The following is a 26065-nucleotide window of genomic DNA, read 5'->3' as shown; positions in this document are numbered from 1 at the left end:
ATAGGATTCTCCATTGCTAGTTTTAGCCACTCTGGATCTACCAAATTGGCAGGTTACTTTGGAGAAAGTTTTCTCCTGTCTTGCTAGACATGAAAGCTCACAACAGTTCAGATTTGTAGCTAGACCAGCGTTGAAAAGGTAAATGTCAGCTTAAAGATCTTTCTTGGTGCTAGTATTACCGAGCTATGTGGTACTCTTCTTACAGCTGTTGTCATAGTTCTCATTGCGGATTGGTCCAGAGGCATTGAGGACTAAAGCAAATGCTTTTATAGCTAGCATGAAAGGTTCTTTTGAAAGTTACAGTCCATGTGGATCAGGCACTGAGGGGGATGCAGAAAATACGCTGTACTGTGTGTTGGAATTGTATTCTACCTTACAATCCTCTTTCTTTCTTCCTCCTCTCACTTCCTATACCATCAGCAGGTGCTGTGTCATCTCCCCCTGGGACTTGGCAATACACACCCAATTTTTCCTAAGTTCACCTCCTAACCCATATCCAATGGTTGCTCTGACAGCTCAGCAGCTGCTATTCTAACCTGGTTAGGAGGTGTACAGCAATGGTGTGGAGAAAATACGAAGATAACCATACATGGAAGAGAAACCTAGGAATACAATTTATTCCCCCCCTTACCTCATCACATTGTGTGATCCTGTGAGCAATCTCCTTCAGCTCCTTCATGGATTTCTCATCCTGGAAGTCATAGGGGAATGTTTCTGTCCATTCTTTCAGGAGCTGAATGATCTTGGCAGCAAAGGATTTTAGCTTTGCCTAGAGAGGAGTAGAGATGGGTTGATTACTGACCCGCGGACCTCTTATTGCTGTGAAGGTGAGTGAATGCTTGATGGAGGAAAGTGCACACCCTGAGCCACAATAAAAAATAATTGAATCAGTAGCAGGTGTGTGCATTTACTAAAATATGTATTCAGTTGTGTTGATGAAATCACACAGAGAGCTCCCCAGCTGATGTAAATTAGCCCAGCACCATTGAAACTGGTTAGCTTTTATTTCTAAACCAAAAGCTTTGAAGATATTTTAAGGCTAGTCATAAATAGCTAGGGAGATGATGGTATTGTACAAGTGTTTTGTTCAACTGAAGTCAATGTTATGTGGCTGACTTACACCAACTGAGGACTACAGCAATACCTTAATGTCTTAATTGAAATGTACACACAGCTGCCGTGTCATAACCAAGCATCTTTCCGGTGAAGTGCTCATAAAGATTGTCTTCCTTCTGTAGAATTTTTTTTAATTAGGACCCCCAGATTGTGCTTTGTTTGAAATAACCAATCAAATAAATAAATGCTACAAAAGAGGCTGTATGTACTTTCCCTTTTGATTTAGATGTAATGCACTTTGATAATAAAATGTTGGCTCTTGCTCCAAAAGCCCTCAGAGAAAGGAGCTAGCTCTTCACCTCTGTCACCTGACAAGTGAATTCTCTAGTGTCATGCACTGAGGCTGTTCCATCATATGGAACTGATCTGGATGCTAATTAATCCAGCTTTGGTGGTGAAAGAGGGTTGTACTGGTAAATTCAAAGGGATGTGGTTATAAGGGGTTTGGAGAGAGTTTTAATAAACAACCCCTCCCCCACCGCACCCCACCAGTCAATGATCACTCTGCAATTTAACCAAGCTGAGTTAATTGGGAAGATGACTCTTTATATGGGCAGTTGTGTACTGTCTATGAAACAGAACAAACTGAGAGTAGTGCTTCACCAGAACCTCAATAGAGTGTGCACGGTCTCGCTGATCCTGCACAGGACACAGCATCTTGAACAGCACTCTTGGCAAGCAACTGCCTCATTGCACAGGACATGGCAAATCCCATTTAACAAACCAGGCAGCATTATGGGCCATGATCAAGGCGCACACAACTAGGAAGACAGCAAGTATGGAGTGAATTACAGAGGGTCCACTTGGTAGTCTTAAGACTGGGAAATGATTTTGTTCGGTATTTTCTAGGAGGGTCAAATTCTGCCAACATATATCCTGTACACCCCCGCCCCTCCAATCAGCATAAATCAGTGTGGGCACATGGTGTAAATCAGGGTGGAATTTGACTTTTGACTGTGAGAAGGAAGACTTTCTAATTTTAGTCTTCTTTATATTTAACTTTGGTTAAGAGACTCATTAGCTTCTAAAAGAAGCTTAGTTCTAAGAAAATAAAGAGGAAGTTTTCTCTTTTGTTTACCTTCCCAGCTGAGTCACTGAAAAAGTTCCACTATGCAAAGCACAGTTCCTCCTCAGCACTGGTTAGGGTACTTCCCTTTGTGATTTCCCCCTCCCACCTCCTGGAATTTACAGCAAGTCAGCTAGCAGGTTCAAGTGTCAGTAGATGAAACAAATGGGTTGGAAAAGAGGATGTTTTGTGAGAACCTGACTGGAATTCCCGCCCCTCCTCCCCCCAACAGCATGCTCAGTGAGATGAGCAAAATCCCCTCTCTCCAAGACACTTTTGTTAAATAAGCCTCTTGTTTTTATGACTTCTAACAGCTCACTCAAATGTAATCAGTGGGAGAATTAACAATGGCTGCTCTGAATTTAAAATAAAACCATGCAGAGTTTGGACCCTTCAGAAATGAGCCACTAAAAGGATTGTACGGGGTGAGGGAGTGCTACTGGCTTATACAGAAATGTTAACTGTGTGCTGTTTCTAGTTGCATTTTAATACCATTGGAATTCTGTTGGTCTTCCTGGGGACAGATGGATGGAATCCCATCTAACACTCACCCTTGTACTCTAAACAGCATCTGGAGGAAGTTCTCTGAATGCAGAACTCTTTTTGAGAAATGGGTAGCAACTCCAGGTTTTCCTCCCTGCCCCACCAAATTTGGTACCCAGCCCTTACTGAAACCTTTACATTCTCTCCCTGAAAACTCCAGCTGCCAGAATGCATGATTGACGTCCCAGCTCTGTCACTGAATGACACATGTATTGTCCCTACATAAACCCAAATGTTTAGGTGTGTGGGAAGGGGGAGGTGCTTTACAAATGACTGGATTTAATCCCATCCGAGTTTTTTTGGTACAAACTGTGGCATACAGTCTTGGCAGTGGAAAGTCTACTAGGAGAGGAGATAGAGTTAGCAAAATGGCAGATGTGATCTTTGCTGGAGGCAGGTAGCTAAAAAAGCGGGTGTGTAATTGAATACTTGGGGGGGGGCACTGATTCAGCTCATCCTTACTGTAACCTCTGCCACCGTAGCTTCTGTGGATCCCCTGCTGTAAATTCAAGCTCCTCCCACACCCACTGACTAAAATAACGAGACAGGGCAGCTGCGGGATTACTGCCTGTCCTTCAATTTCGATCACCTTTTGCCTCTGGGGTATGCAATTTTATATCTCCCTGTGCAGCATGAATTAATTTGGTCCACTGTTAAAAGTGCTGAGTGGTGTAAATCAGTGTAGCGAGCTGGCGGGGCAGATCCTCAACTGGTGTAAATAGGCACAGCTCCACTATCCGTTTTTTCCACCAGGCTTATTTTAATGATGATTACCTTGACTGTACCTTCTTGATTTTGAATTTGGGGAAAATTCAGATTCATTTTCACAGCTATAATGGTCTGCTGCATATGAGCATAGATTTAGAATAATAATGTATTTATTTTGTGGTATATATTTGTCCATTATGCATGTACACCCCACCCCCCACAGGCTGTCAGAATTTGTTTTCCTAGCTCAAAGCTAGGAATCTAATGCAAGACAAGCAACATTACCCAGGAAGAATACAAGTGTGACAAAGCTTATCAGTTGCTTTCACTGCCTGATGAAAACAAGATGTTCTTTCTGAATGCAACACTGAAAACCATCAGCCCAGAAAAATGCTAGATTCCTGTTTCATGTTCATGCTGCTAAAACGCAGTTCTGTGTGATGGGTTTGTGATGATGCACACATCTGTGATAACAGATAAAAATCAGAAAATTTGGGCTAGTAATTCCGTGGGAGGCAGCAATTGGCATGTGTGTTTATTGAGCATACAAGAAATGTACCTGCCTATTCTTTTGATAGCTTTACTTCCCTGTTCCTGTCGCTTTACGTCCCTGTTCGAGAGACCATAAGACTTGCAGTGTTTTTAATATCCGTAGTAGTAGTCGTATTATGGTAATGCACAGTCACCCCATTGAGATCAAGACCCTATTGTGCTAAGCATTGTGGGCCAGATTTTTAAAAGGTATTTAGATGCCTAATGCCAACTGATATCAATGAGAGTTAGACACCTAAATACCTTTGAAAATCTGACCCTGCATGTGCACCTTGGAGGGGGGAGGAGATCCCCTGCAATATGCATCATTTCTCCTGGCTGTCTGTGAAAAGTTCTTATTCCATCACATTCTGTTAGAGCATATAATGGTAGCAACATTTTTTCTCTCTAGATATCCTCATGTCTCTCTTTTGAGTGTTAACTAATGCGTGGTTCATGTTTATTAAACATAACACTCCAAACATAGCACTGCCAACAGCCCAACTCCTGACCCTTGGTGTCCTGTACCACACAACTGGGGATGAACGACATTCCCTCTTCTTGTCACTTGGCTAGAGTAGCAGGGGTGCTAGTGATCAGCACAGTTCAACTGGCAGAGCTTGTGTTGCTTCTATGCTATACCAGGCTCACAGTTCAGCACTGTTATCAGTCCTGGGTTTAAGTATTAAATTCACAATCTTCTTTTAGAAGAATGCAAATGTCTCTAAGGGTATGTCTTCTCTACCCACCGGATTGGCAGGCAGCGATCAATCCAGTGGGGATTGATTTATCGTGTCTAGTCGAGATGCAATACATTGACCCCCGAGTGCTCTCCCGTCAACTCCTGTACTCCACTGCCGCAAGAGGTGCAGGTGGAGTCAACGGGGGAGCAGCAGCAGCAGACTCACCGCGGTAAAGACACCATGGTAAGTCAATCTACGTTATTCACATAGCTGAAGTTGCGTAACTTAGATTGATTTCCCACCCCCCTCCCAGTGTAGACCAGTGCCAAGGGCCCCTTCTCAGCTGGTGAACTAACTTCCAGGAGAACTGCACTGATTTACACTAGATGAGGAACTGGGCCATAGTATCAATCAAATGAGTGAAATATTTTAGAGACATAAGGTAGGTGAGGTAATATATTTTAGTGGATCAACTTCCGTTGATGAAAGAGAGAGGCTTAGAGCTCAGTGTAGCTCAAAAGCTTGTCTCTCTCACCAATAGAAGTTGGGCCAATAAAAGGTATTACCTCACCCACCTTGCCTCTCCAATAGCCTAGGATCAACATGGCTACAACACTGAAATATTTTACGTATATGCAGTAGATAGAAACACACAATTTTTTCTAAATATTAACCTGCTGTGTTAATATGCTAGCAAGGAGGCAATAAATACTGTAGAGTTGTTTCCCTATAGCAAAACACCACCTCTAGATCTTGGTCCCCTTTTGGAGCTAGCAGGTAGTAATTTCTTGGTACTGTCTAGCTATTGACTTTTGTCTTCTCTATGAACGGCTTGATCCAAAGACCTTTGAAGTCAATGGGGTATTTCTACTAACTATAGGCTTTGGATAGGCCCCATAGGAGGACAAAGTTTGAAATCTGAAGCGATGTGAATGTTCAGTGTGTCACCGTTATCAGTCCCTTGCTTTCTTGAGCGCTGAATTTACTCCCTTTATTTCCTTTTTAAAAAGCAGTATTTCATAATCAAGCTACTATTTAACATTTCAGTGCAAATTTTAATATCTCCTTGGATTTTTAAAACAAGTTAGATTGGTTAAGCTATTTAGGGCTGGCGACTGTTTCATTACTATGCTTGTACAACACCTGTTACAATGGGCCTCTAGTCCCTGTGGCTTTTAGTCACTCTGGATATTACTGCATTTTATTAAAAAGAAAAAATCAGGCCATAATAGAAATTGGTGATTTTCCCAGTTAACTAGTAGTTAAAAACCAGAGCTGTCCTTTGAGGCAATATTTTTACCAATACGTTTCACCAGCTGATTTTATCTGTAGGCAGTATTGTACTGCTGCTCTTTGTCTGGGTCAATCACTCTTGGTCTTGCCTAGATCTCATTGGAAAGTTGTTTTTTCATTATTGACAGAGTTAATAAGTGACTGACATATTACACCTGATGTCTTAAAACATTTTAAAGACTGTCGCTCTTTAAAATTAGCCAGCAGGTTTGAAGATATCGCAGAGTGTTTGCCTTTTAATCTACCACTTACACCTTGACATACTTTCCCCTTTTTCTGTGCTACTAGGCAGAGACGTCAAAAATGTAGGAATGATAAGCACCATGGTGCATACCCTCAAAGCCTGACCCCCTGCCAGTGTTTCAGCTCATATGCTACCCAGACAACAAGTGAGCCAGCCCTTTATTTTATAATTTGTTTATGCAAATCTCTAATCAGAAAGTGATCAGATCTGTTGTAACTTTTTGTGCCAGCTATTTTCTGCTGTGATAGCACTTAATTAGTAGATGCTGGTGGAACGGATTTTGGCCAATGATACCCTAATGAGTTATGATTGGGTGTGCATACAGTGACTTCAGTTTAGAAGTTCTATGATGCACATGGAATGAGGTTTTACATTCCTACTTTGCAGCCAAGTAGAGCAAATCATTTGCAAATGCTAATGGGCCAGATTCATCCCTGGTGAATGCAGATGCAATACCAGTGGAAGTCTGTAGGCCAAATTTACATTGGGGCTGGAAGAAGTGCAGAAGTGTAACTTGCATTAATCTGATATTCAGTGGGCATGGAAAACCAAGTGCAATTTACACTGAGGGGGGGAAAAAAGGGTCAGGCCATAGCAAAAAAGCAACTTACAGAAGGGTGCAAAGTAGCTTTCTAAACACACACATTTTCATTTTCACACCTTGCTGTTAACTGATTTTCCTTGATGCCTGTTTCCAACTTATCAACACAAGGGCTGCCAGCGTGGGTGTTCAGAAAGTGAGCTGCTCTATTTTACACCTTCCTGCTAGTTGATTTTCCTGCAACATCATCTCAGTACGGAAGCTACACTTGTTTTGCATACCCATTTAATGCCTAAATTGCATGGGTTATATTACCTAACAATTTGCACTCCATGTATAACATACATTGCCATTTAAATTATTTGCTTAGTGCTTATTTGCTAGTGTCTTCTGTTCCGGTGCCCCTGATTTCAAGACTTAAAGTTACAGAAACTTCACCATTTACACTAATTTCAACCTGCAAGTGACCCATGCTGCAAAGAAAGGCGAGCCCCCTGCCCCCAGGGTCTCTGCCAATCTGAAAATTTCTTCCTGACCCCAAAATATGATGATCAGTTAGACTCTGAGCATTTCAGCAAGACCCAACAGCCAGACACTTGGGAACAGGGCTGCCCAGAGAATTCAGGGGGCCTGGGGCAAAGAAATTTTGGGGGCCCCTTCTATAAAAAAATTGCAATACTATATTCTCCTGGGGGCCCTTGCGGGGCCCACGGCAAATTGTCCCACTTGCTCCCCACATGAGTGGCCCTGGGGAAAAATAAACCTTCCGCATTTCGGCACAAACCCAGTTTTGAGAAAACTTCTTTACAAGGTACCACTGGTTCTCAGCATCAGCTATTGCTAAAAGGCACTACAGCTCATTAAAAGGGTTGGACAAATATTTTCCATCAAAACTTTTTCTGGATCGAAAACTAGGGGTTTTTAAAAAGCAGAAAAAAAAATCACGGACAATGTCTGCTTTCCTTCAAAATTTGTTGTGGTTTTTTAATTGAAAAGCTGAAATTAGTCTGCCAAAACTTGAATATGGTTTGAGGTTTCAGAAGTGTGTGGCCAAATATTTGCTGCTTGCTGTGTTTGATTGTTTAAAGAAACAATAAAAAAATTCTGCTTAAAAAAAAATCCAAAACTTTTGAACCACCTCAGCTTGTAACCAAACACCTGATCCCAACCAAGCAGAGATTTTTCCAGGTTTCTGATATGAGTCAAGGAAGCCAGCAGAGTATCTGTCTCCATAACTTTGGGTTCATTTAGGTTAGAACATAAGAACAGCCATACTGGGTCAAACCAGAGGCCATCCTGCCCAGTACCCTGACTACTGACCATGGCCAATGCCAAGTGCCCCAGAGGGAGTGAACCTATCAGGTAATGATCAAGTGATCTTGCTCCTGCCATCCATCTCCACTCTCTGAGAAACAGAGGCTAGAGACACCATTCCTTACCCATCCTGGCTAATAGCCATTAATGGACTTAACCTCCATGCATTTATCTGTTTCCTAGAGACTGGCTCCATGTGGACCCTCACAAACTGGAGACGGTTACTGTGGGTTTTTCTTTACTATAGCTTATGTACATACTCCACGAACTGAGTATTTGAGCTTGTTCCAGAATCTGGGATGAGCCTATGTTGTGAAAACTGAAATGCTCAAAATAGCACATGCATGTGAATGGACACAGAGTGCTAAAATTAAATTAATCCAGGGGTTCTCAAACTGGAGGTCAGGACCCCTCAGGGGGTCACGAGGTTATTACTGGGGGTTGTGAGCTGTCAGCCTCCACCTCAAACCCCACTTTGCCTCCAGCATTTATAATAGTGTTAAATATATAAAAAAGTTTTCAATTTATAAAGGGAGGGGTCGCATCAGAGGTTTGCTATGTGAAAGGGTCACCAGGACAAACGTTTGAGAACCACTGAATTAACCCCTCTGAAGCCTCAGGGAATGCAGGGGAGGGGGGGTCTCCCTTGGTAGGGTTGGGAAGGATATTGCTCTTCTCATGTGATCCCTCCCCCAGTGGCTAATTTTAAATGAAGCTACCCTCCCCTGACATGAATCTCCCTATGGCACTGAAATTACATAGACACTATAATTTGGCATTTGAGAAGTGAAAGGGATGGTAGCCCTAATGGAAAAGCTAACAGCTTGGCTCTTCTGCAAGCCTCAAACTGCTGAATGAGCTTCAGGGTAGGGAAGGCTGTGCCTCCCAAACAGGCTGGCCCTGCCCCCATCCGACCCCCACCCACTTCCTGCCCCCAACTGCCCACCCCTCAGAATCCCTGACCCATCCTGCTCCTTGTCCCCTCACCGTCCCCCAGAGACCCACCACCACCACGGGACCCCAGCCCTGCTCCCTGTCTGCCCCAACCCCTATCCACCACCCCCACTGAATCCTGACAGACCCCCCCCCCAGAATGCCCACAATCCAACTCCCCCCCCATTCCCTGCCTCCTGACCGCCCCCCCCAACCTCTGCCCCCTCCCTGTGCCCTGACTGTCCCCAGAACTCCCTGGCCCCAGCCTCTTACCCCCGGCTCCCTCCTCACCCGGAGCCTCAGCGTGTCACTGAACAGCTGCAGCATGTCTCCGGCAGAGCCTGAGCCCTGCCCCGCTCAGAGCTGCATGGTGAGGGGGCAGGGCTGCGAGCTCCACGCCGAGTGGAAGGAGCTGAGCTCAGGCCCCGCTGGAGCTCGCAGCCCTGCCCCCTCACCACGCAGCTCTGAAGAGGGACGGAGGCGGGAGACTCAGCTGTTCTCTTGGGGGGGCCCCTGTGGAGCCCGGGGCAAATTGCCCCCTTTGCCCCCCCTTCTGGGCGGTCCTGCTTGGGAAAGAATTCTCTGAAGTAACTCAAAGCTCTCATCGGCCATTGGGGATATTTGCTACTAGCAGTCACAGATCAGCTACGTCTCATCATACCATCCCCTCCATTAACTTATCAAGCTCAGTCTTGAAGCCAGTCAGATCTTTTTGCCCCTATTACTCCCCTTGGAAGGCTGTTCCAGAACTTCACTCCTCTAATGGTTAAGCTAGGCCTCCCAACGTTGGTATACTGCAGAATGATTAGGGGAGCTGGAGTAAGAGGGTCAGCTTTGGGAGTAGCGGTGGTGAAATTTGGTGACTCAGGAATGCAGTCTGGGGCTAGGTTGATGCCAGAAAAAGAGTAGAAGCCCCTTTGGCATGTTCTCTTCTGTGAATCAAGTTTTGTTTCCTACAGTTCTGACTGACTGTGCCAACACCTACTGCTAGAGAAACACTAATGGAACAGAACCAGCTTGGCAATGGTGGGAAGTTAGGAAATTTTTGAAAAAATGGAACGGAGGTCCAGAAAAGCTTGTTCTTGTGAGATTTCTGTTATAGCCATGGTGGGTTGAGGGGTGGGGAGAGAGAGAGAGAGAGAGTTGAGATAAATTAAAAGATGTCAAACTTCTGGATCCGAATTGGAACCTCCACCTGCTTGCTTGCTACCTCTCACCAGATCCACTAGTGTTACCTGCTCATTGAAACTGAGGTCAGTGGGTGACTAGTGGGAGTTAAGGACTGTAGAATTTGCCTAATGGTAAACTGAAGTCCATGACCCAGAACAGTGCACCTCTATGCTATATACAGTTTTTCAAAGGGTTTAAGAAGCCTGTTGTAATTTTAATATTCAATACCTCCCACTAGAAAAAGAAGCCACAATGTACCCCCAAGTGATAGAAGGGCCTCAGCCCAATGAGCTAATGGATATTAAGGTTCTATGATTAGCCAAGAATTAACAGTGTTTCAGGGAAAGAGGCTTAAGCATGAAAGTCTTTAGTGAAATACATCTGTCAGAGTATGTTCTATGCACTTTTAGCTTAAAAAAGAAAGGAAAATAAAATGCACAATAACTTAGTTCAACACAGAAACAAACTGTTCATTTACCTTTTCTGCCTCAGACCCAATCTCAAGCTGCTGCTTCTGCTTAATGCAAATCTGCCCCACTTTTGCCAGGAGCTCGTGTGGGTGGATGAAGACTCGGGAGCTCAGTAGGAAAGTGAAGATGTAAGTCCTCTGCAAGAAAGGTGTGGGGAGGGGATGGGGGGAACAAGTGAGAAACTTGCAGAACAACAGATGGAACTTTCCCAAGGTTAAGCTTTCCGCATATCACCTTCCCCAGGGATCAATGCCCCTTCCTAGCTTTACTGGTACCAATAGGAAGAAATACGCTATGTTTCAGAAGCTGTTAATAGAGCTATTTTTTTTGTGATTCCCAAACTATTTGTCACATCAAGATACCAAACTAATATGCCTAAATAGTTGTCCTTCACCAAAAAGACGAACGACATCTGTCCAATGATGCTAGCAGCCCATTTTGAACACTGTTATTTATGCTGCTTTGTTTCTTTAAGAGCAATTGTTTTTATTTGGCTGCCCAAAACCTATTGCAAGTTAGTTCCAAACCACAGCAGTGTTTTTGTTTCATGTGTGTTTTAACTTTCCAAGCTCTTTCCCACAATCAGTGTTACAGGCTTGGGTTCAATTTGCACTCATATGACAATATTTCAGTTTTAAGCCAGTAAAACTCTTCGCTTCCTTGAGGCCCAATTCAGATCCCTTTGAACTTTTATAGCACTATATCAAAGCTAAGCATGGGTCAGATTCTGTTCTGAGTTTCAGACAGGCAGCTCCACTGATTTGAGCTGGATATATGTTCAAGTGACACACGGTAACATTTGTCCCATTTGTTTTTCTGAGCTCCTAATGCACAAGTTTCATTTGTGACTTGGCTTCTCTACAGGCACATTCAAATGTAGCCTCATGAGGACTGATAACATCTCCCAGCTTATTAAGCAGCACAGTCTAGGTTGCCTTTACTGTTACTCTTTGAATTCTTGACTTTGTGTGGGAATTGGGAAACTGTTCTCAACTTGCTTAAACTTGAGCACGTAAATGTTTGCTTGCTTAAACTTGAGCATTTGCAATGTTTCTTGTTAATTTTGCATCAGGTTTACAAGTTTATTTAAGGCAGCTAGTCAAAAATGTGGCCTTTGTTGTATTAGCTGTCTACTAAATCAGATGACCTTGTCTATTTTCTTCAAAGCACGCACATTTTAAATCGTGATGATCTCTTTATCAATCCAAAGAAAAGATAATTTTTTCTCTCTAATTACAGGCAAATAGGTTGTTAATACAGACATTTAGTTTCATGATGTCCATTATGCACAGTGTTATAACATTTTTAGCAGAGCAAATCCCTCTGCAGCAAAAGAGAAAAGGAAGCTTTTATGAAAAAATTGAACAGAAAATGACTGTTTCTTGGGAATGAGAGAATTGTAGACTGAATAGCATCAGTTACAGAACTGCTTCTATCCCCTCTTGAGGCAGGGGAACAGAGCTAAATTACAAAGGGTGTGCTTTAATAGTTCACTCTGGTTCTAGAGATCTGGTTTTGGTGATGCTCCTATGCTTAGAATGGAGAGTTTCACTAGTATCAATAATATTTGTAGGCCCAGAATGAACTTTTAAAGGTCTGTATCCACTATGGATGGACTAAGGAAGTAAGAAAGACACAGCTGGCTAAATCTGGAGATTTGGGGTCTGATGCTTAACTGCCGTAACACAGAAAAGCTCTGTTGATACCCATGGGCAGCTCTGTCCTGTGATCAGGCTCAAGTGGAAGTTAGCTCAGGTGACTGGATACTCCTTCCTGGAGTGAGAGTAGGCTGGTTATAACATTTCTGACATATTGCAGTTCAGGATAGTTTACAGGCCATTCTTGGTTTGGCATTTTGCTCAAGAACTTTTTTTCTTATATTTGCAATGAATTATGGAAGTTGCACATGATTCCTTCATATGCGCCTGGAAATGGTTACTACTCTGCTGCCAATCTGTGATGAAAGTTTATAAGCATAATTCTTTGGCAGTGGGTGCTCTATATTTGAGATAATTTGAAGTTGGAATGAACCCCAACCTTGTCCCACAAATAGGAAAGGAGACTCAACAGAGTTACAGGCCAACGTCTCAGATCTGTCTTCTCACGTTCCATACAGTATAGGCCTAGCAAATGCAACAGGCAGCAGTGCTGAATGTGAGAAATAAACTTCAGAGTGCCAACTCAAAATAGTAACTCGTGAAAGTACTGTTGTGGTGTGTTATAAGCCATGTGTAGTTCGCTTCTATTCCTGTTGTTTTTCCCCCTTACAGACAAATTCTGCACTCACACATGTGATCCCTCTGACTTAAAGCAATGGGCACACCCTGGTGTAATTGAGGAGAGACTTTAGCATTTGGGTGCAGCTCTTATATTTGTAATTGGACTGTGTATAAATTCTTCTTCTGCAAATGGGTCAAGTCCTTCTTGCTCCACTCCCTCACCTCCCATTCTGTGAATTACTAGAGAAGAGGTGTGAAAAGTTTGGCTCTCCAAGTCCCCTGGGTTTTCCACAACTGCACTTTTCTGCGAGGGGAGGAGGGAATACTGTTGAGACTGTCAGGAAAGCTGCCTTTACTAGGTTAGTAGAAGGCAGCTGAAATATAAGCTGCACTGTCCTATCAATGACCTTCGCTCTGATAAGCTAGGCCACATTCTTTGTGGCAAGATATATTTTAGCCTTGCACACTAATTCTAGTCTAGGTCTCTTCCTGAAAGTTTGTGTGCTGTGGGATACTGTTTATCCAGAGTGACTCCGAGATAACCATACTCAGAATACCAGTTCTTTAAAGTCCTGCTGTAGGCTGGGACTAAATCCAAATCATCAGGGCTCTTGTGGTGTTTTTTGTGGTTTATGTTAATACAGTGCTCACAAAAGTGCAGAACTCGTACAGCCAGAAATAGCGCAGGCAATGTATATCTCATTTCTAACTAGCAAGAGCCACACCGTGCCAATCCAGGCCTTCTCCAGAGTTTGGGCTGCCTATTTTTTGATAGGAACAAAATCCCCCATGGCACTGGTTTTGCCCAGTATTTACTGGGACCAGATTCACAACTGGTGTAAAATGGAATAGTTGCATTGATGTCAGTAGAGAGATGCCAGCATACACCAGCTAGGAATCTGGCTCCATTTGTCCAGGCTTCTTGATCTGATTCTGCTGTAATTTACACGAGTGCAAAACAGGAGGAAATCCAGTTGAGTAACAAGAGTGCAAAACTGGTGTTTGTGGAAACAGAATTAAGACCCTTCTCTCTATTTGAATGATGAGTCTCTAGGGTACGGTCTGGTCACTGCCCACCTCATCCTATTCCATTGTGTGTTGAGTCTAGGTTGAACGAATGAAATGAGTCTCCCCCCCCGCCCCCAGTACATACATACTCGCTAGCTGGTACAAATGTCTTAGGCCCTGTCTACGTGGGGGATTTTGGTGATTGTTACAGCTGTGCTAGTTCACACATCCAGTGGAGATGGTCCACACCAGTGTAAACCATGACTCTGACCAGTGAAGCGTACCTCAGCTTTAAAGCCCTTACTAGGTGATCCCACTCCCATTGACTTGAACGGCAGTTGGATCAGACCCCTCAGTCTGTTAAACAGACACAATTGCCCTAAAAGGTGAAAAACCAGTGTGCTGTGGGCTTAGATGAGCTCACCTAATCTTTTTTAGTTTGTGTGTGAGCCATAAACCAGGATTTAAATTGGAGGCCTCTGGAGGGAAAAAGCTGTTGCTTTGAACCAGCTTTATTTAACACACACGGACACACACACCCATAGGTGCTCCCTCTTTTTTTTGATTAAGATGGCTTGGACCAGGAAATTCAGCTATGTAGCTAGCTGGTTTGACAAAGAATGATTTAAAAAATGCTTCCTTAAATGGTGAGGTTGAAAGTTATGCCCCAATACTGGCAGGTATTTGGAAGAAGATGAGGAAAATTCCTCTCGGCACATTAAAACAACTTAAGCTGACACAAAAGGGGTTTGTGCTTTACAAGAAAAAAAGAAAGCAGATTTCTTTAGTTCCTAAAGTTGTTGCTAAGAGACGTCCTAAACTATAAAAAGGACAAAGAGAGAGAGCAAGACTAAGAGGCAACTGTTACTTTATGGCCCAAGAATGTACTGATGTCTTCTTGAGGAAAAATATTTTCCTTGTGCTCTTGCTGCTTGACCTGGAACAACTTATTTGTGAAATAGTTGCTTGAAACTTTCTCCTGCTTGGGCATGAGGATTACAGACCAGTACATTCCATTCCTAACCTCCAGAACGCTGCTGTCTCATGAGCACACATTTTTCTATGCACCAGAGAAGCCTCTGTACACAAACAAGCCTCGCAGGAGCAGCACACAAACATAGGCCCTTATCTCGCTCTCGTCTCACTCCTGCTGACCTCCATCTACAGCTCTGCCAACATGACAGAGAAGTCTTGTGTTGCTTGAAACCAGAATGGAAAAATACTGTATTTTTTCCCCATCCGGTTTAGGGAAGGATACTGGGATTGTTAGCGTAACGTAGACACAAAGTGGAGTATTTTCCAAGCAATGTGCTTGGGGAAGTTAGTTCAGAGGGTTTGGCGAGAACCAGCTCCTTTTCAGTGATTTACAAATGTGCCACTGCTGAACTCGGAAAATCTATACTGACATAACTGATTGTTGCTTTAAGCCAGTGGTTCTCAATCAGGGGTACGCAGAGGTCTTCCAGGGGATACCTCAACTCACCTAAATATTTGCCTGGTTTTACAACAGGCTACATAAAAAGTAGTTGCGAATTCAGTACAAACTAAAATTTCATACAGACAATGACTTGTTTATACTGCCGTATATACTATACACTGAAGTATAAGTACAATATTTATATTATAATTGATTTGCCATATAATTATAAAATAAAAATGTGAAAGCAGTTTTTCAGTAATAGAGTACTGGAACACTTCTTTGTATTTTTATGTCTGGGGGTACGTCTTCACTACACACCATATCGGTGGGTAGCAATCGATTTCTCGGAGTTCGATATATCGCGTCTCATCTAGACGCGATATATCCAACGCCGAACGCGCTCCCGTCCGACTCCAGAACTCCACCACCGCGAACGGCGGTGGCGGAGTCGATGGGGGAGCCGCGGACGTCGATCCCACGCCGTGAGGACGGGTAAGTAATTCGAACTAAGGTACTTCAACTTCGTTGCGTACCTTAGATCGAACCCCGCCCCCAGTGTAGACTTTGTAAGCAAGTAGTTTTTAAGTGAGGTGTAACTTGGGGGTACACAAGATAAATCAGAGTCCTGAAAGGGGTACAGTAGTCTGGAAAGATTGAGAGCCACTGCTCTGAGCAAGGCCGAACTGGCAATCCAAAAACCGCTACTAGTGAAATGGGACTAATGGGCTTGTTCTTTCCTTTCAAGCGTCACAGCCAGACAGAGTAAGTGGGCTGTCACTCTGTTCCTTTCTGGCCACTCCTTTTAAAAGTAAAAATAGGTGTGGGTTGAAGTCTAAACCTGTAACCAGCTCCAAATCCAGGCTTTTTGGGAGGCTTGGATTTGGGATGACTTGTATCCAGCCCACTCTTTACACTGTTCAAGCTGTTTTTGTTTTATTATGTAACCCTTTATGCTAAGATCAATTTGCTGTCAGTGATCTGACCTCTCTAAGGGAATGTACCCTCCTGCTGTGGCAGGGCTTTCTCATCTCTCTTCCAGGAACTTACTTGGCTGCTTGACAGGTTTTGCATCCCCTGTCACTTGTTTGCTTGTTTATTTGGATCATAAGGTCCTCATGCTGGGCACCTGGATTTATGTATTTGTAATGCACTTAGCATGCTTGGTGTATTACAGAATCACTGTAACTCCTAAGATCCACAAATCATTGCTAGAACCCCAAAGGTAATATCTGCAATAGGGAGCAAGATTCAAAATAGCCGTGTTATAAATAGACAGCCCCTGACACTAAGGGACTTAAATTAGCAGCTACTTAATGAGCTGCAGGAAGGAACTCAAGCAGCTACTAGCTGTGCCATAGTACGATGTAACAGGTGGAGAATGGATTCTTATAAGGCTTAACTGCAGCCGTGTAATGCTACTTGCCTGGTGTACAAAACCTCACGTTCTCTTCTAGCTCTACCTGCTGCTTTCTTCATCACACTGAGTGTCTTGAAGGAAAGAACAAACCTGTGTCTGCTGTACATGGTGTAATAAAAACTCATAAAAGAATGGAACAAATGGAGGCATTAACACCCAATGGTGGTTAACCCGCTGGGCTTTATGAAGAATTACGTACTCTGTGTGTCTGTTGTCAAATGCAATGCAATTATCGCTGTGTGTGGTAAAATAGAAGCTTTAGGACTGCTTTTGAATTGGAAAGTTGCTACATTCCATTTCTGTAAAAAGAAACCTAACGTTTCGGTCAAGGCTACTGGTGTTGTGTTCAAAGGAACTACATGTGGGGATGAAAATCTTTTTGTAGTGAGGGATGGTGCATTTTTAAATTGTGACTTCAAAATAATAAATAAAGTACAGATCCAGCTCAGGAAGGCTCCTACTACAAGACATTCCTGGCATGGCCCACAGTAATGTGTGATTTTAATATAGCTAAAGGGTTTGGATTCCTCTACCACTGCTGTGCATTTTCCCAGGGCTTAAACACAGCTTGTGCTATACAATCTTTATGCTTTTCTGCAACCTTCTTAACTAAAACCTTCCACTTATAGGGCTGAGGGGGTCATTTTAAGTAATGTAATAATCTCTGAATAATATCCTAGGTTGGGATGCCTATTGCATACCCGGCAGTTACACATAGTGTTTATTTCAGTGGATTGTGGCAAGGATGTTGAAACAGCTGCGAAACCATTCCTAGGTTCAGAAACTTAAATTCTAGCAGAACTGGCCAGTTAAGATGTGCTGAGAAAAAACAGACTTTTAATTAAATGTTCTTTGCTTTTCAGCGTACCTAACTAAAAGACACAAAATAAGGGGAAAAAAATTGAGCTGCCCTCAACACACAGCTAATATCTTTCCCCCTGGCAGAATCCAGTTAGTAGCTAATCTTGGTTGCACTAGAGCAAAGGCAGCTTAGCGGGATCAAAATTTCTTCTGCTAATGCTGCTGTTAATTGGTTTTTAGGGTTCAGCAGGGCTTGATTTCACTAGCAAATATTGCTGTTCAAAAAGGTAGAGGGTCCCTCCCAGCTGGGCATCAAAGCAATTAGATCATTAGGCCTGGTTGATCATCTTGGTTATGATGAAGCAATTCTAAAGAAAATTAATGAATAATACCACCTGTGTTGGGATCCTGACTCTGTTTAGATGCCATAGGAATACAAGTTCTGAAATGTCTACTTACATCTGGATAATAGTCCATGGTGGGTACCAGCCGCTCTATCAGGGCCTCCAGTGATCCAGAGACGAGATTCCCATCCTGGTAAACAGGATCTCCACACCTCTCGCCCATGTCTGGCTGCACCTGCCCACTACAACTAGAACCGAGCATGCTGGAAAATATTGGTGTCTGGGGCATAGTTTCCTGCAGGATTGAAGAAAGAAAGAAGGAGGGTTAAAGTTTCTTTGCAGATCTCTATGCGAGTCTTCATGGCTTTTGCAAAGGCATAAATTAGGCACGGATTACATATTGGAGTGAACACAGCATGGGCATTGGGGGAGGGAGATGTGAGCCCAAACTCCCACAGACCTGCGGATGGCATTCAGTTTTGAAATTACATGCAACCTATGTTCCTAATTTCTTCACTGTGTAGTGGCTGGCAGGATGCTTCCTCCCGCTCCCCCCACCGCCATTACAAATAAGGCTATAGAGCTATCAGCACAAAATACCATGTCAATTGAAGGAGCAATCTCACACATAGATAACAACTCGTGACCTATTCTACAAACAACCACATTACATGGGCACAGTGTCCTTGTTTAATGTTCTGGGGGGGAGGTCTTTTAGAGAAAATACTAAACCCTGCTGGATACGTGGCGACAAACTCTCCAGTAATAATCTCTCTTGCTAGGTCTAGCCCAGATCGTGACAGAAGTGCATTTTGTCTTGCACATACTTGGACACACGGACTGCACTGCCAATGATTAGGGATGTACCACCTGAACAAGAATGTCTTATTGTCTAGCATTTGACTGTATGAGCTGGGTGAGCTTGAACAAACACGCCAATATTTGTGCCTGACGTCGTAGGAGACTGTTTTACTTTGGAAACATAAAGCAAAGCTGCTGTAGTGACATACAAACCAAATAAGCTTTTTTTCTCTTCACCACAAGCTACAGTATGTTGTAGTTACCATGTGCAAATAAGTCTTCATGCGCAAAAAAATCCAAACAAACCTGACTACAACTTAAATTTACATTGAAGGCAAAACAAAGCATGTTGCTGAAATATTCGAAGTTTCCCATTCCCTATAGTTAAGGCTACGATTTTGTCATAGAGGACATGGAAGTCAAGGAATCAGTGACTTCCAAAGATCTCAGTGACATCAGCCCCTGCGGCTGGGAGCTGCAGGGTCCTGCCGCCTTCAGCAGTGGCAGGAAGCTGTGAGGTACCCCCACCATCTGAGGCGATGGGCCCCCAAGCTCCGAACTTCCATGAGCAGCGGGGGTACCTTGCACCTCTCAGCTACTGTAGGCAAAGGGGTACCAGCAGCTCCTGGACACTGTGGGGGACGGAGGATCCTGGCAGCTCCTCAGCCACCACAGGGGGTGGGGTAGGGGAACCCCTATAGTCCCCCAGCTGCTGCTGCATGGCGGGGAGACCCTGGCAGCTCCCCGGTGTGGTGGCTGCTGCAAGGGGACCCTCGTAGCTCCTCGGCTGCCACAGCAGGGCAGGGGGACCCCCTGCAGCACCCCACTGTGGTGGCAGAGGGATTCACATAGCTCCCCACTGCTGAGGAGAGGGGTAGAGGGACCCCACGGCTCCCCTCTGCCATGGGAGGGCAGGAGGACACGAGCTCTGAGCCCCCATGAGTGGTGCGGGTCCCAGACCTCCCAGCCATCCGCAGCTGCCCAGCCCCTTCTCATTTTATCATGGATATTTTTAGTAAAAGTCACGGACAGGTCATGAGAAATAAAGAAAAATTAATGGAAGCCCGTGACCTGTCCGTGACTTTTACTAAAAATATCCATGACAAAATATTAGCCTTACCTACAATGCCAAAGCAAATACCTTTGTGGAAGAATAATACTTCTTCTGTCAGGATCTTTCTCAATAGCTATTGTTTACTATATTGAGCCTTAAAGGGCCACTGTCAAGGTTGATAAGGCTCTTGGGGAGGTAGAGCTCTGTTCCTACTCTATTAACTCGTGTAACCTTGGGTAGTCCTGTCACACTTTGCCTTAGTTTCCCTATTTGTGAATTGGAGAGACTGTCCCACCTTTGTGAAGAACTTTTATGGATGAAAGGTGATAGGAATATTGTTAAAACTGATCTGAAAATGACCGTTGTTCCATGTTCCAGATTTTCTCTTAGACACTAGTTGAATGTCCTTCCCCCGCCTCTCTTTACCCATGTTGCAAGGGCTGGTTCAAAAACTGAAAGCCATATTTATCTTAGGGATTTTTAATGAGCTCTTGCAACAACATGACATGACTGCTCAGGCAGGTCAAGTCAGCATTTAAGCCCTATACATGTTAGTTTCCTTTTAACAGGTCTTGTAAAATCAGCAATATTTACTAGCCCAGGCAGAAAACATTTATCCCTAATTTTACTAAGATGGTGGTTTTGGGTAGGGAGGGGGGGAACAAAAAGAAGGGGTGAAATCCCAATGTTACTAGTACTTATCCATGAAAACAAGAGTTACTCATCATAAGCAAGCTGGTGAATAGAATTGTGCTTGGCTGCTTTAACCAGGATGCCTTTCTATCTGTGCCAACACAATACATATATTAACTGATCTGAAACTACCTGTGGCTGAAAACATGGCTGCTATTCAACTATGAACATTAGCACTACCCAACAGTTCAGGACACTTCCAGTGTTTGGTTGCCTGAAATTGCAAATAAGCACCTGATTTCAAAACAAAATGTACAGGATCTCGTGGCATACACGTGGCGTAAACTTCTCCCTAATGTGTCAAAGTATTTCAGCAATTTAGTCACAAGGCATGTGCTCTGGAGCATGCGAGAGCTTGACAAATGAATACTTCTTTGGGAGTGTGTGACGAAGAAGCCAGCTTAGCTATGCATATTATGTAAGTAGTCAGTAATTTGTTTTTTCCTTTTAAGGCCCACGGCAATAGCTTTGATTGAGTCGCTCAGAGTGCACTAATGTACGGTATGTTCTATCAGGCTAATAAGGGCATGGAGGTGCATGTCCAGCTTTGCAAAGGGATGCTAACTACTAATGAAGCAATCAGCAATAAAGCAGCTGGGGGGAGGGAGAGCATTCGTCTTGTGAATTGTTTCTACAACCTGTTCAAAACTGTGTGTGTGAAGATCTTTTTGGAGGAGGACTAAGATTTTTTTCTTTATTGGACTGGAACTGCAGATAAATTTTTAGCTCTACCTTCCCAGTAGGTAAAAGGGTAGTTTGTAGCTAGCAGTTCTCATGCTTGTTAAAACTTCCCAGAAACAATACATGACTTTAAGCAAATGAATCAAGGGGCATTGTCACCTCTCTAACACTGCTCTTGTGACTGAACTCTGGAACAACAAATTTCTCTGTGGGACATGTTGCTGCACATTACTTAGTATTACATGCTAGTTAAACATACTTTTGAAGACATGGGCAAAGCATTTGTTTTTCCCCAAGCTTGAATGAACCAGGTCTCTGTGAAAGTTCACCGTAAGCAAAATATCCCCACAAAATTCAATATAGAAGCTAAATATTGTATATAAGAACTACCTGGTGGTACTAAAATAAGACAAATTGGCTGCATTGGAGGCAGGCAGGGTTGAAAAGAAGCCCGTCAGCTTTAAAAGTTCACTGAATCTATTATTACATAAATTATTAAATGTATCAGTACTTCCTTCTGCATCCATGGCAGATACCCTGGAAGCACTGAAGTGCCACAAATACAACCTGAGTGCCTTTCTGGTTTGCCAAGAAAGTGGACATTTAAATCCTGAAGTGGCAGTAATCGTCTTTGATGCCAAGTCCAAAACCCAGCTGCAATCACCAGTCTCCCAACAAATAAAACAGCAGCACTCCTCCCTGGTGGGTTTGTCTGTGACTAATGCAGACACACAGCCAAAGGAATATAACTGTTGACATCTATCTATATCAATCCAAGCAAATGTTTTCACAAGCAGAACACGCTCAAAAGAGCCGTGCTCACTACAGCTGGGGTATACATTTCTTTTTCAACAGCAGACAGTAAACCAAACCATTCAATATTTCTGAATTTCTAAAACGTAACCATTCCAGAGTGAGCAAATGAATCCAATTTAAAAGATTATGGGGCAGATTCTGATCTTAGTGATGTTGATGCGCAACAGGAATGATTCCCTTAAAATCAGAGGAGTAGCTGAAGTCCTCTTCTAGTATAAATCAGATCAAAATTTAGCTTTGCCATTAACATATGTGCATGTATAAATACACATACCACTACTATATATACATTCACAAAAATCACTGTACCCATAACTGAAAATCTTGAACTCTTACCCTCATTTTTTTCTGTAATATGTACATAAGCTGTGGCGGTCTGTAAGATCCCGATGGCTTTCCCAGAGTATAAAAGTCTCAGCCAGCCATTGCAGCTCCAACCTGCCAGAAAAAAATAGCTCTGGCTTCAGCTTTCCTTCCCGCCAGCTTAGATCTAAACAGCCTCAGGTTCATCTGAGCAAAACCAGAAAGCTCACAGCTTTCCAGGCTGGCTCTGACGTCAGCCCCTGGCTCAGCTTTCTGTTGGCTGAGAGAGAGCTTGTCCAATTCAAAAGAAGCTGAGTTTACTGGGGCTGGCTTTTGTGTGTTCACTGTACAAGCTTTGAAAGAAAAGCCCACCCTCTGCTTTCCTCTATAGAAGCTTTAACACATCCAACAGGTTAGACCGCTTAGTACCTTCTCCCTCCCACCTCTTTTCTCCTTCAGAAATGTAAGAGGCTTGGAAGAACAACAATACTTCAGCCTCTTTTATACTGACTGAAAACAACAACCATATGCTCTGTGTGGGGATGTTCTCTACTTTGGGGCTGCCACGGGGAAGACCAGATAACTGAGCAAAGCGCAAGTGAGGCGGATGGAGTTAGGGCATTTCTGACTTGTGGCATTGTGCTAGCCAAACAAAACTGCTGATTCATTTCTTTGCTCTCGATATAAAAAGATGTGGCTTTTTGGGGGCAGGAAGCGGTGCCCACAATCAACATCTGGATGATATTCAAAAGCAAGCCCTAGCAACGGGCAGACCCATGGCATGGGATATTCAGCAGCACCCAGCCTTGGCTTAATTCTCTTCCCAGTGCCATCAATGGGGGTTTTACCATCAACTTCAATGGAAGCAGAGTCGGGCCAGTCCTGACAGCTGTTTAAAAAACCTTGAGATTTCAAGGTTCAGATGATCATTTCCCTCCTCCCGCCAACTATTTCAATGCAGATCTGAAATTTGTCACCTCTGATGGAATGGTGTTTTGGGAAAATGCCCATAGGGGGTGGGCAGGGAGGCAGTGGCCAATCCTCTGTATAACCACTGCAGTCTCTCTCTCTCTCTCTCTCTCTGAAAACCACTCACTTATGGTCTCTTTCCACTACTAATTGGAATATTGGCACTGCTGTCCCAAACTTCAAAACTGTAAATGGCATCTTGAGTCTGCCTGTGCCAGCTCCAGCCCCGTGTTTAGGGAAACATAGAATCATAAAAAATGTAGGGCTGAAAGGGACCTTGAGAAATCATCTAGGCCAGCCTGCTGTGCCAAGGCAGCACCGAGTAAACCTAGCCCATCCCTGATAGGTGTTTCTCCAACCTGTTTTTAAAAACTTCAAGTGACTGGGATTGCACAACCATCCTTGGAAGTCTAGTCCACAACTTACCTATCCTTATAGTTAGAAAGCTTTTCTTAATAGCTAACCAAAATCTCCCTTGCTACATATTAAGCCCATTACCTCTTATTCTAGGTTCAGTGGACATGGAGAACATTTGGTCGCTGTCCTCTTTATAACATGCTGGGAGACTGTTAAACTGGTTAAAAGGCAGGGAAAAAAGGGTAGGAATAAATGGTCAGATTTCAGAATGGAAAGCGGTAAATAGTGGTGTCCCTCAGGGATCTGTACTGGGACCAGTGCTGTTCCACATATTCATAAATGATCTGGGTAAAGGGGTAAACAGTGAAGTGGCAAAACTTGCAGAAGATATAAAATTACTCAAGCTAGTTAAGTCCAAAATGGCCTGAGAAGAGTTACAAAAGGATCTCACAAAACTGGGTGAGATCAGATGGCAGATCAAATTCAATGTTGATAAATGCAACGTAATGTACACTGGAAAACATAATCCCAATTATAAATACAAAATGATGGGATCTAAATTAGTTGTTACCACTCAAGAAAGAGATCTTGGAGTCATTGTGGATAGTCCTCTTAAAAAAAATCCTCTCTAAGTGCAGTGTTATTCAAAAAAGCTAACAGACTGTTAGGAACCATTAGGAAAGCGCGAGATAATACAGAAAATATCATAATGCCACTCTATAAATCAACAGTATGCCCACACCTTGAATACGACGTGCAGTTCTGGTTTCCCCATCTCAGAAAAAGTATATTAGAAATGGAAAAGGTACAGAGAAGGCCAAAAAAAAATAATAAAGGATATGAAACAGGGTATACATCTGTATGAGGAGAGATTTAAAACAACTTGGGACTGTTCATCTTGGAAAAGAGACCGCTAAAGTGGGGATATGTTAGAGGTTTATAAAATCATGAATGGTGTGGAGAAAGTGTATAAGGAAGCATTGTTTACCCCTTCACATAACACAAGGACACAATTAAATTAATAGGCAGCAAGTTTAAAACAAACAAAATAAAATACTTCTTCACACAACACATAGTCAACCTATGGAACTCGTTGCCAGGGGCTGTGGTGAAAGCCAAAACTATAAAAAGTTCAAAAAAGAACTAGATAAGTTCATGGAGGATAAGTCCATCAATGGCTAAGATGGTCAAGGATACAATCCCATGCTCTGGGTGTCCCTAAGCTTCTGACTAGCAGAAGCTGGGGCTGGACAATAGGGGATGTATTAGTTGATAACCGCCTTGTTCTTTTCATTCCCTTTGACACATGTGGCATTGGCCACTGTTGGAGCACAGGATACTGGAATCTATAGACCACTGGTTTGATCCAGTATAGCCACTCTTATGTTTTGTTATCAGGTTACGGCCTGTGTTAAAAGTACGGTGATCAATTGGTATAAAGTAATGCAATTAGGAAGTACAGCTCCAACCTACTTGTGAGCATTCAGCATTGTCTTCTGGTAATGTGGTGAAAGAAAGTAATAGTGCATCAGAATCAAGAGGAGACCCTCCCTCCTAAGTTGTTTGAGTGTGTCATAGTGACCAAAATAATTGTCCCCCCTCCCTCCTCTCAGTTAAAAGAAAGAAGGATAGCTGAGTTGGACTGTGAGCAGGGATGCAGAAAGGTATTTGGCTTTGCTGACTGCTCTGCAACATCCACTCTATTTGTCAGGTTTTATGCTTCCCATTCCAAATATTTTTGCTGCGTGACTGTTTTGGACATGCACTTTTATCCTCCTGTTGAACATTGGACATAGACTGCTGCCAAGAGCAGGATACAAGAAAGTACATGGACCAACAAAGAGCAGTCAAATTATTTCCCTTGGAAAACATTCCTAAGGATGAACCCTCATTGAAGAATCAGTTCAATGGTCAGAGCTACACCCAGTAGTACTAACAAAATAAAAAAGTGAATGCACAAGATTTTTTTTTTCACACCGCGCTTTTGTCCTATGCTAATCCACTCTCCCTTCCTGTGCAAAAGGATGTTGAGACCAAGTACAGTGCTTGCCAGTTAGAATTAGCAAAATGCACCAAGTTAATTAAGCTCCAACAAAAGTTTCAGCTCAATTAATGTTAAAAGCGACTCAGGCTTGCTAATAACATGAGAGATGTGATCAGATCTGGGTTGGAAGGTGGGTAGGGCTCTCATCAGTAAGGGGAATTGTGGCTCAGTGAGGGCAGTGCACAGCTACACAGCCCCAAAGGTACGTGTCCTAGGCTTTGCGCCTTTTAGAGCTTTCCATTGTGCAGGGGGAGGACAGTCACGACCCCAGTACTACATTAGCACTGAGAGGAAGGGGAAGGGTCTTTGTCTCCCCTCATTTGGGGTGCCTAATGATACTAGCTTCACCTTTGCTCTCTGAGAGCAAGGACTCTGTGCTTGGCCTCTGCATGGGTATGCTAGGGGAGGCAGCTGCTCTGGCCTTCTCTCTTCCCGGCACCCCCACCAACTTGCATACCCATGCAGGAACCAGGTGACCTCTGGCCCTAGATACATAAAACATTCAAGGCAAAATGAGAGCTGGCTT

The 26065-nt window shown here is 43.4% G+C and overlaps 1 protein-coding gene across 6 annotated transcripts in view; it reads right to left on the bottom strand.

Moving 5' to 3' along the window:
* RASGEF1A (RasGEF domain family member 1A) overlaps window positions 1-26065 on the bottom strand; it is a 268854-nt gene that overhangs the window by 17251 nt on the left and 225538 nt on the right. For 5 of the 6 annotated variants that reach the window (XM_039481402.1, XM_039481406.1, XM_039481403.1 and 2 more), the window contains 3 exons: window positions 17937-18116; window positions 10621-10749; window positions 632-769 (listed from right to left, as the gene is read on the bottom strand). In XM_039481402.1, the coding sequence (XP_039337336.1) occupies window positions 632-769; window positions 10621-10749; window positions 17937-18116 (447 nt within the window). Of the gene's footprint in view, window positions 1-631; window positions 770-10620; window positions 10750-17936; window positions 18117-22202; window positions 22376-26065 lie in introns of those variants that run through there. The other variant, XM_039481404.1, reaches the window with a different exon arrangement.

This window comes from Mauremys reevesii, linkage group 7 (genome assembly GCF_016161935.1).
Source record: "Mauremys reevesii isolate NIE-2019 linkage group 7, ASM1616193v1, whole genome shotgun sequence".
NCBI classification, from domain to species: domain Eukaryota; kingdom Metazoa; phylum Chordata; order Testudines; family Geoemydidae; genus Mauremys; species Mauremys reevesii.
The sequence above is the reverse complement of the archived record's forward strand: the minus strand, read 5'-3'. Positions and strand labels throughout refer to the sequence as shown.